This window comes from Sinocyclocheilus rhinocerous, unplaced genomic scaffold (genome assembly GCF_001515625.1).
Source record: "Sinocyclocheilus rhinocerous isolate Xijiao unplaced genomic scaffold, SAMN03320098_v1.1 scaffold263, whole genome shotgun sequence".
NCBI lineage: Eukaryota > Metazoa > Chordata > Actinopteri > Cypriniformes > Cyprinidae > Sinocyclocheilus > Sinocyclocheilus rhinocerous.
This window is the reverse complement of record NW_015645086.1, coordinates 2,956,746-2,968,637: the sequence shown is the minus strand read 5'-3', so window position 1 is coordinate 2,968,637 and position 11,892 is coordinate 2,956,746. Positions and strand designations below refer to the sequence as shown.

Sequence of the window (11,892 nt, the reverse complement as noted above, 5' to 3'; positions counted from 1 at the left end):
GCCCGTGTTTCGGCTTATTTCTTCAAGTTTTCTCCTTTGCACTTTAGCGACTGCATTCAGTGGAGCCTTGTTTCTCCTCTGGTGAAGTGCTATGGAGATTCGTCACTGCCAGCCGCCGTGCTCTCGCTTTATTGCGAGCGACGACCTGCACAGAAAGTGTGTTAAATGGGTTTGTCTCACACGCGCAAGGCTCTTTTTGGTGCTTCTAACTAAATTTTGTGAGAATCGCCATCTCAAAACTCTTCGCGCAAGGCTCACGGTTTTTGAGAAGGAGTCATCCGTTTTCCCCGTCGCGCTGCTCCGGAAGCCGCTGAGGCCTTCCGTAAATCTGTGACCTGGAGTTCGGATGTGGAGCTCGAGGCTATAGAGAGTGAGCAGACGGGCCTCCCCATTTCTCTCCCTCTCTCACCTGAGCTCTTTGTGCATTTTGCACACCGCGGCGTCCGACTCGGATTTCGGGCATGCTTCAGTTGACACTCTCCTGCCTAGCGGCCAGGAGGCACGGCCTTCTGTGGCCTATACTGAGCTAGTGGACGTGTGAGCGCATGCTACCAAAAAGCTTAGTATTGAGTGGCCGGACAAACCACGTGAGTCCCAGTCCTCTAAGCTCGATGAATGCTTCTTGAGCAGCCATAATTCTCATCCCACACGAAGAAAGCTGCCATTTTTTCAGTGATCTGCATCATGATCCTTGGCCTCCTGGAAGCAGCCTTTCTCTGCTCGCCTTACTAATGCAGAGATCGCTGATTTCACCAACCTAGTGGGTTATGTGAAGCAGGGTTATGCCACTATTCCAGCAATCAAGGACATGTTGCCCCCCCCGAAAAGCTGTCCAAATACAACCTGCTACCTGCTACATCTGCCGCTCAGTGCATTTCAGTGTGCAGTAATCAGTCTGCATCGCTCTCTCTCTGTGTTTGAGAAAGGAGACACATCAGGCTTTCTCCCCTCAAAACCATTTCCATTACGGCTGCTGCTGCTTACACGATGGGAGACGCTTGCGGCTTTCTCCCCATGTCAGCCACCCCTACTTATGCACCAGACCACGCCCCTACTCCAGTTCTCTTGGGCCGACCCATATTGCGACAGGACACCATGAACCCTCCTCTGCTACTGTTAATGCCATGCCTGTCTACACTGGTGCACGACCGCCTCGGGGACCTGGCGCTAGGATATCCTCCGGACTGCACCCGTATGCAGCCTCTATCATGCTACCTACACGCCAGGTGTCTGCCAGGAGTGTCGCCTTGGATTCTCCGCACAATCCTATTCTGCTACATGCTTCAGTTTTGTCTCAACCCCCCTGTTTCGACTTTCATACTTTTAGGTTTTTACTTCTTGCAATTGTATCTAGTCTTTAAAATTCATAAAAGTTGTGTTCATTTGTGAAAATTACCATGATGAATAAATCGTGAGAATCATAAACTTTTGTTGGTCACAGAACTTATTTTCTGCAGTAATCAAAAAGCCAGTGGAAAAATCCTTTTGGCTTTTTCTCAAGGGAATCGGGTAATGCTAACTTTTGGGTTGCCCTACAAAAATACGTCATTACTGCGGTGCTCTATTCTGGTCTCTAGATATAGCTCAAGTCCCTCCTTCAATGCAAGTCTAAGAACTTTTTTCATCTTTTTTTCATCATCATCCACCGGGTGAAATTTGTAAGTATGATCACTAAGAAAAGTAATAGCACATCTTTCTTTTCAACAAGCCACACAGATTGAAATATCATATCATGTCCATAGCACGAACGGTGCAGGAGGAAGTTTAACACCTAAAATTATGGATTTTGCGCTTGCATTTAGTAAATAAAAAGTAATAAAAAGTTTGCTTTTAAATGCGCATGTCTTTGCAGGTAATGTGTGTGTTACATCCACACTGATTATCATTATAGGGTGGTTGTGTACACACACTGCCAACACACATTTATGTCCAAACACCTTGCAAAAGTGAATTTTGCATAATAGGTCCCCTTTAACTTTAACTTATTACTTACTGAACTGTTGTATAAAATCATCAATCAAGCTATTTGGGACAAAAACAACACTCGTGTGATATTGCTCTTACTGCTCGTGTGATATCGCTTATCATATGACATAAATATTAGTTTTTAACAAAGTAATTTTAAAAGTATTTAAACAAAGTAATTTGAACACTCAGCAATTTTTTTTTTGCATTTAAAAATGTAGTTAACACATAATAACACAGTTGTCACAATGCCAAAATTTCAGTTATTGATTCCATTTCCTATATAATTTACAATTTTTCATACCAGTTTGGATACCAAGTCAGTTACTTACTAATATGCTAATGAATGGATAATAATTTTTTTTTTACACAAAAACAACACTTGTTTGATATTGCTCTTACTGCTCGTGTGATATCGACATAAATATTAGAAAAAAAAACTTATATAGGGGCATTTTTTTGACCCAATATCTTACATTTTAGGGGCATATAACTGCATTATAGGCTACATCACACAGTGAGTTGCTGCCCTGCATCATGTTTTTCAACAGTCAACTGTATGAAATGTAAGATGAGGTGCAGGTCTGGGGTGGGGTGGGTTTTTTATTTTAATATTATATTATAATATAATATAATATATCATAATATTATATTATAATATAGTGTTATTTTTCTATAACTAATTAACGTGTTAAATTAACAGGCCTAATTTTCTCAAGGGAATCGGGTAATGCTAACTTTTGGGTTGCCCTACAAAAATACGTCATTACTGCGGTGCTCTATTCTGGTCTCTAGATATAGCTCAAGTCCCTCCTTCAATGCAAGTCTAAGAACTTTTTTCATCTTTTTTTCATCATCATCCACCGGGTGAAATTTGTAAGTATGATCACTAAGAAAAGTAATAGCACATCTTTCTTTTCAACAAGCCACACAGATTGAAATATCATATCATGTCCATAGCACGAACGGTGCAGGAGGAAGTTTAACACCTAAAATTATGGATTTTGCGCTTGCATTTAGTAAATAAAAAGTAATAAAAAGTTTGCTTTTAAATGCGCATGTCTTTGCAGGTAATGTGTGTGTTACATCCACACTGAAAGTGGCCTGACAGATACTAAGACAAGTGGCTCTCATTCCCATAGCAACACAAACATGTCTTTCCCGAGAGCAACATTTTTTAATTATGCTCTTTATCTAAAGGACTTGTATATTTGCAGACAGAAATTAAAATTCACACCTCATTTCCTCGTCAGCAGAAGAGGCAGAATAATGACAGACAAAATCTGCTCAACTAAAACACCCGTGTCATTCCAATGTGTCTGTGATTGTACTCCTTATCTCTTAAGTACTGTAGTGTTCACACACACACACACAGACACACACATACACACACACACACACTTAATACAGTGCTTATTTAGAAGGCAACTTTCATGTGTGTGCTTTAGCCTAATTCAACCTGAACAGATCTCTCTAATTCTCGTTATCATAAACAGTGTGCCTTCAAATCCACCTACAATAGCCTCTAGCCCAAGTGTGGCTCTTTCTTTAAGCTTCCCAAACATTCTTTTAAACAGCATATAATTTGGTTATTGACTTTTCCGGCCCTCTTTCGGCTGAGATCAAAGATTATGTTTAATCCCTTATCCAACAGGACTAAAACCACAAAACGAACAGGGATACCTCCACAAAGAAGCCCCAGGAACATTTGTAATGATGAAGACAAGATCCCTCTACAAACATGAGCTTTCTGGGTCAAATAATAGCATGAATCCAATTTACCTCATCTCTTTAAAACAGTTTCAAGCTTTTGAGGACCCAATGTGAACCGAAGAAAGAGGCGATGAATTTACCAAACAGTTTAACACTTTAAAATTATTACCCAGTTTAACTCATTAAGGGTATTAGTGCTTTTTGTTACACTTTATTTGGTAACACTTTATTTTAAGGTGTCATTGTTACACGTTACATGTGTTTACTATTATAATATCAATTAATTATGCATAATTATATGCAAGTAACCAAACCCTAAGCCAAACCCGAATCCTAACCCTTACCATATAGTAAGTCTGTAGTTAATTAATATTACTCAGTACTTAAATGTATAATTACACTGTAACAAGGACACTTTAGAATAAAGTGTAACCCTTTATTTTATGGTTTCCTTATTATAGTGTAAAAGGGTCTGGCCTCGGTCAGCATCCACAGCCCCTCTGTAGCCGTTCTGGTTAACGGGGTCATCGGTGGGAGAAGAGAAAAACACAAAGCCAGCCGCTGCTGCAACTCAGATGTGAAAAAGGGCTGATAGCAGGACTCGTGACATGTAATTAGCACATCGTCTGGCCTCAGACCAGCGTTCTGTCCCCCTCCCACACAGTTCTGTGGAGAGTCGCAGGGCTGGCAAAGCTGCTGTGATGGAGGACTTGGTTAATTGTGAACGAGAAAAGTGTGCCAGTGAAGGAAGTCTACCCTCCATACCCAGAGAGAGATTATTTAGCACAAATACAGAGTGTATGTGATGCTTAAAGTAGAGTTTGAGTTTAACTTTGAATTGAGATAACGAGTCTGAATTACAGATGTTAGCTGGGAGAGAATTCCAAAGGTGAGGGGCAGCACGTCTAAAGGCTCTATGATCCATGGTGGTTAAACGAGCCCAGGGGTGTATGAAGCAGAGTATGTGAGCGGAGTGGAGCGGCAACAATTTCCCCTCCGTGTTCCAAGCATTCAATAATCACTCCGCTCCAGCTCCGCTTCGGGTTCAGCATTTCCTGCTCCTCTCTCCACTTGTCAGAAACGCCGCTCCGCCTTCACTTCATGAAGAAATTTGCGGCTAAAGTATTTCAGCATGTTTTGAAATATCACAAAGTTCTGTTCAGAACTTATATTAAACAAAAAATAAATACAGTATACTAGAAAAATAGTTTTAATATGGTTTACTGGGACACTACAATTAGCCCACGTCTATATTAAATGACTTTAACTCGCTTGTCTGTGAAGCGTCTCTCTACTATGGCAAACCTGAGGGTTGTAGTTACTTCAGAAACAGAAAGAATATGCTGTAACTTTTCCATTTTTAAGCTGATAAGTCACAGTACAGTGTTGACAATAATTTTCTGCACTCCTGAATGTTTCTATGTGCGCGCGATCTGTACGTTGTGTGAGCTTGTGTGTTGTACACGTGTGCAACAATGTAGCAGCACATTAGTTTAGAAAGGTAGAAAGATAGAAAGATTAACTACCAGTACAATAAACTGTTTAAAACTGGAATTCACCCAATTAATATTGAGTATCCACATGCAACAAACAAACATGCTTGAGATATAACTGCACTCGCCCATCATCGTCATTATAACCTTCACCTTCTTTCTAATTCGAGTGATCCACGTATCTGACAAGCTAGCTAATGTTGTTTAATGCGTGAATTCTTGATACAATACAGTTATATTATGGGCTGTTGGCATTAATTGGGCTCGTGATGGAGCGGTAGTGGAGCGCTCTCAGAGCGAGTGAAAACCACGATGCTCCAACTTTCAAAAAATCCACTCCTTGCTCAGTCAAAAATCACGCCAGTCCACTCCTCACTCCGCTCCCACTCCACTCCGCTCACATACTCTGGCATGAAGGAGACCCAGTGAAGAGGAACGGAGAGTTTGAGAAGGGGTATAAGGCTGTATGAGATCTGAGAGATAAGGTGGAGCAAGGTTATGAAGAGTTTTATAAGTGAGGAGAATACTTTTAAATTCAGTGCAGAATTTGATGGGAAGCCAATGAAGCTGTTGAAGAGATGGGGGTAATGTGTTGTATAGATGGAGTCCAGGTTATGATACGAGCAGCATAATTCTGAATCAGCTGGAGTGTATGGAGAAGCTTGTGTGGTAAACCAAATAAAAGAGAGTTATAGTAGTCAGAGGTGACAAGCGCGTGAACAAGAATGGCAGTACTGTGCGGAGTGAGAGATGGACGGAGGAGAGCAATATTACGAAGATGAAAGTAGCAAGACCACTATTGATGTGGGCTTCAAATGAAAGAGTGCTATCGAGGATGACCCCCAAGTTCCTAACCTGGCGGGAAGGAAAAATGGAGGAACTGTCAATGGATAATGAAAAACTGCTGCAACTAGAAATAATAGAGTTAGTGCCTATAAGGAGTATTTTAGTCTTACTGCCATTAAGTTTAAGAAAATTGGCAGAGAACCAATCTTTTATTTTGTGAAGACCGTAAGACAGACAGGTGGAAGAATGGAGTGAGGCTTTGTAGATACATAAAGTTGTGCATCATCAGCATTACAGTGGAATTTAATACCAAATTTAGGAAAGATATTACCAAGTGGGAGAATGTAAATTAGGAACAATAGAGGACCAAGAACAGATCCTTGGGGGACACCACAGCTAACAGAAAAAGGTTGGGATTGAAAAGATTTTAGTTGAACAAACTGTGTGCATTTGGAAAAGTATGAAGTGAACCAGGCAAGAGGAATACCACAGATACCAATAGCAGATAAAGAGTTCAACAAAATGTTGTGTGAGATGGTGTCAAAAGCTGCACTCAAATCAAGCAGAACAAGAATAGATAAGGACCAGCAATCAGCAGCCATTAACAGATCATTAGTTACTCTCACAAGGGTGCTTACAACACATCCTTTATTGTGTTGTAACAGTAGTCCAGTATTTTACTGTCTCTGGTAGGACATGTAACGTGCTGTCTGTATGCATCATCAGCATTACAGTGGAATTTAATACCAAATTTAGGAAAGATATTACCAAGTGGGAGAATGTAAATTAGGAACAATAGAGGACCAAGAACAGATCCTTGGGGGACACCACAGCTAACAGAAAAAGGTTGGGATTGAAAAGATTTTAGTTGAACAAACTGTGTGCATTTGGAAAAGTATGAAGTGAACCAGGCAAGAGGAATACCACAGATACCAATAGCAGATAAAGAGTTCAACAAAATGTTGTGTGAGATGGTGTCAAAAGCTGCACTCAAATCAAGCAGAACAAGAATAGATAAGGACCAGCAATCAGCAGCCATTAACAGATCATTAGTTACTCTCACAAGGGTGCTTACAACACATCCTTTATTGTGTTGTAACAGTAGTCCAGTATTTTACTGTCTCTGGTAGGACATGTAACGTGCTGTCTGTATTTTGGCAGTTCACGGGAGAGATTTGCTTTATTAAAATCCCCAAGATTGATTAAAAGAGAATCTGGGTACCTTTGCTTATGTCCAGTAGTTCGTTTCTGGTAAAAACTGATGATAAAAAATGACTAAGCACACAACAAGCATACAAAAACAGCCAAAGAATGGGATAACTCCACACCGAGGCAGCCATTCACGGTGCATCTTGATTTCATTTTCAGACAAACACTGAAATGTAAAACAAAAATAAAATCTACTTCATTACAGTAACGTGACAATTTGTAAATAGTCACGTCACACCCTGATACGCCTACTGTATAAAAACATATGGTATAATGTACAGTAAACCACATTGTTTACACTTATTTTAAATTTGTTTTGACAGTTTTAAACTTAGTTTGGAGAAATGTCTCATGAATAATATATGTTCTACCAATCAACGGATAAATATTTATTATTAGTCAAAATTAATGATAGGTTTTGGTATGTGTGTGTGTATGACTTTGTTGAATTTTTTTTGTTGCAATTAAGTACATTTGTCTTCCTGTCATTCCAATTTAAATTCCAATGCAACATCTTGTGTGGTGTAGCTAATTCAATCTCTGGTGAACTCCATGCCCAAGAGGGTTAAGGCAGTGCTGGAAAATAATGGTGGCCACACAAAATATTGACACTTATATTGTAAATATTTACAAAAATGTGAGGGGTGTACTCACTTCTGTGAGATACTGTATATATAAATGATTTAAGATGATTATCAAATTTCAGTATATTCCTCACGCAAAGCCTATTGTTTGACTTCAGAACACATGGAATATGGAGTCTTGACTCATATGGACTACTTTATTGGAGCTTTGATGGTGTTTTTTGGAGATTGACTAACATAGTCTGTCATTGTACAGAAAAGAGTAATGTGAAACTTAAAAATGTTGGAATACTGCCCTGCGGCCCAGTCTCCGAAGGGAGGGGATCATGCTCTGCTTCAGTATGTCACAGTACATGTTGGCATTCATGGTTCCCTCAATGAACTGTAGCTCCCCAGTGCCGGCAGCACTCATGCAGCCCCAGACCATGACACTCCCACCACCATGCTTGACTGTAGGCAAGACACACTTGTCTTTGTACTCCTCACCTGGTTGCCGCCACACACGCTTGACACCATCTGAACCAAATAAGTTTATCTTGGTCTCATCAGACCACAGGACATGGTTCCAGTAATCCATGTCCTTAGTCTGCTTGTCTTCAGCAAACTGTTTGCGGGCTTTCTTGTGCATCATCTTTAGAAGAGGCTTCCTTCTGGGACGACAGCCATGCAGACCAATTTGATGGTGTGCGGCGTATGGTCTGAGCACTGACAGGCTGACCCCCCACCCCTTCAACCTCTGCAGCAATGCTGGCAGCACTCATACGTCTATTTCCCAAACACAACCTCTGGATATGACGCTGAGCACGTGCACTCAACTTCTTTGGTCGACCATGGCGAGGCCTGTTTGAGTGGAACCTGTCCTGTTAAACCGCTGTATGGTCTTGGCCACCGTGCTGCAGCTCAGTTTCAGGGTCTTGGCAATCTTCTTATAGCCTACGCCATCTTTATGTAGAGCAACAATTCTTTTTTTCAGATCCTCAGAGAGTTCTTTGCCATGAGGTGCCATGTTGAACTTCCAGTGAGCAGTATGAGAGAGTGAGAGCGATAACACCAAATTGAACACACCTGCTCCCCATTCACACCTGAGACCTTGTAACACTAATGAGTCACATGACACCGGGGAGAGAAAATGGCTAATTGGGCCCAATTTGGACATTTTCACTTAGGGGTGTACTCACTTTTTTGGCCAGCGGTTTAGACATTAATGGCTGTGTGTTGAGTTATTTTGAGGGGATAGCAAATTCACACTGTTATACAAGCTGTACACTCACTACTTTACATTGTAGCAAAGTGTCATTTCTTCAGTGTTGTCACATGAAAAGATATAATAAAATATTTACAAAAATGTGAGGGGTGTACTCACTTCTGTGAGATACTGTATATATAAATGATTTAAGATGATTATCAAATTTCAGTATATTCCTCACGCAAAGCCTATTGTTTGACTTCAGAACACATGGAATATGGAGTCTTGACTCATATGGACTACTTTATTGGAGCTTTGATGGTGTTTTTTGGAGATTGACTAACATAGTCTGTCATTGTACAGAAAAGAGTAATGTGAAACTTAAAAAAAAAAAAAGTTTGTTGCTGTGGATAACCCCATATGTGTTTGAATGACAGGAGGTTGAGTAAATGAGAGAATGTTCATTTTTAGGTGACCTATTCTTGATTCTATAAACTCAATGAGTGTGTCCTCCTAGTGCTTTGTCAAAGACATGCTGATTAATGGTTCATTTACTCTAGTCTGTGAAAGGCCTTTATCACTCTCATTTACACACACACACACACACACACACACACACACACTGCAAACAATTTGTCTGAAGCCACTTTGTAAGTGTCCTTATTATGTAGTTGCTTAGCAGCCATAAGCCAGCGTGCCTCTGTGGAGTATTAGTGTGTAATTATCTGCCGTTTGCTCAATGTTTTGACCTTGCCAGCATTCGTATAGATTTGCAGCAACCTTCCCTGACCTCCGCTCCGAAAACCATTGCATGCTATCATCCTCCATTCTCCTGGGACTTGCATGAAATAAGCAATGCCACTGCGCCACTACACAGAATTTGAATGCAGAATGCATCTGCAATTGCCTGTGTCTTTAAATGTTCGTTCAGCCCCACTAAAGTCCCTGCGGGGACGACTGGAACATATGGAGAGCCGCAGTGATGTGAGGTGTTAAGGGGAGTTTCCACCATGAAATAAAAATGGACCCTATTTACTTTCTATTTCACTTATTTGTCAGTGCATGTTATTCCAAATAACAACAGGTTTATAATTTTAAAAATGTAAAAACTCTGAAATTTTCTCTCTATTATACCCTATTATTTGGACACTTTTGGACACTAAAGTCACAACTCAAAAAACAGGTTTCCTTGCTGAGTAATCATATATTAACTATGGACATGTAACGTTTGACAACCACAAAGTGTCCAAACACTTATTTTTGTGAAACGTCCTGCTTTAAAAGTGCCTGTGCTATATTTCTTTCAAATAAATGTCACTTGCTTTTACCTTTTTGTTATGAACTGCCAATGTAGATAATGCGGTATTTAAAAACTCTTGCCAAAAGTAATTTAATGATGGGCAATGTTAATGTAATAAAGTCAACAGCAAATAATAATAATGATAGCAAAAAAATAATGATAAATGTGAGATAAAAGTGCACAATATGTCATGGAATACATCACATTATTACTTATTAACAGTATTAACATGGGTTGGGAATGTTCATGTTCATCAGGTTCCTCCTATAATGAGAAATCAGAGGGTAAGAAGAAAGGACGCCCTCGCGTGGAGGTGCAGGAGCTGCGCATTATTCCCGTGAGTAAAGCAATAAATATCCATTTTGGCCAGTGATGAAGTAATGAAGCTACGCCAGATTAGGATTTTGGGTGATTTTTTAATGCCAATTGTGAAAGGAGTAAAGGGACTTTCCAAACTGCTTCCAACTGTTGCATTTGGAGAAAGAACATCTCACAGAGGCCTGTGTATAAGTGAATTGAGTGCTAATAGTTTCTAATGGCTCTTGTGTGTGTGTGTGTGTGTGTGTGTGTGTGTTTCCTTGCCCTAGGCCCATATGATGGTTCAGTGGAAAGAGGAGTTTAAGAGTCGTTCCAGGGTGAAATGTCCATGCTCAGGCTGCTGGTTGGAATTCCCCAGTATTTACGGACTTAAATATCACTATCAGCGATGCCAAGGGGTAAAAACTGAAATCCAGACTCCACAGTCATGCGCTGCAAAATCATGAATGCAACCAACACTCGTTTATTAATAGGAATGTATAAAACTACATTCATTTGAAATCAGATAGTGGGTTGCATGAACTCAACTCAAAGTCTTAAGGAGCCCTGTAAATTTAAGTTTGGTTTAGGATCATGTCTGCCAGGCAATTTGAGGTCTAACTGTTATTGTTTTGAAATTTCTTGACATCAGCAAATGTGTTAAAGGGCTAGTTCACCCATAAATTAAAATTCATTAATTACTCACCCTCATGTCGTTTCAATCCTGTAAGACCTTTGTTCATTTTCGGAACACAAATTAAGATATTTTTGATGAAATCCGAGAGCTTTCTGACCCTCCATAGATAGTAACACAACTGATACGTTCAAGGCCCAGAAAGGTAGCAAAGACATCGTTAAAATAGTCCATGTGACATCATGGGCTCAACTGTAATGTTATGAAGCTACGCGAATACTTTTTCTGCGCGAAGAAAACAAAAATAATGATTTTATTCAACAATTTCTTGTCTTCTGTGTCAGTCTTCGATGCGCTTTCACGAGAGTACCACGACTCAGAAAGCTCTCGGAATTCATCGAAAATATCTTAATTTGCTCTGAAGATGAACGAAGGTCTTACGGGTTTGGAACGACATGAGGGAGAGTAATTAATGACAGAATTTTCACTTTTGGGTGAACTAACCCTTTAAGCGGTATTTTGGTGACTATTAAATAGAATGAATTTAGAGACACAACTTTGGTGCTAAGCACAACACGCTAAAATCTAAAATATTTTTAATAATAATATGTATATTAATACATATTTTGTTTATAACAAATAAATAATAACTACCATTCAATAGTTTGCAATCAGTTCGATTTTTTTTTATGTTTTTGAAGGAATATCTCTTATGTTCACCAAGG

General features: G+C 39.8%; 1 protein-coding gene across 2 annotated transcripts in view; it reads left to right on the top strand.

The window, feature by feature from the left end:
• Positions 1-11,892, top strand: part of LOC107705742 (zinc finger protein 512B-like) — a 72,195-nt gene that overhangs the window by 25,537 nt on the left and 34,766 nt on the right. For both annotated transcript variants that reach the window (XM_016509195.1, XM_016509193.1), the window contains exons 3-4: positions 10,494-10,573; positions 10,824-10,952. In XM_016509195.1, coding sequence (XP_016364681.1) covers positions 10,494-10,573; positions 10,824-10,952 — 209 coding nt within the window. The remainder of the gene's footprint in view (positions 1-10,493; positions 10,574-10,823; positions 10,953-11,892) is intronic.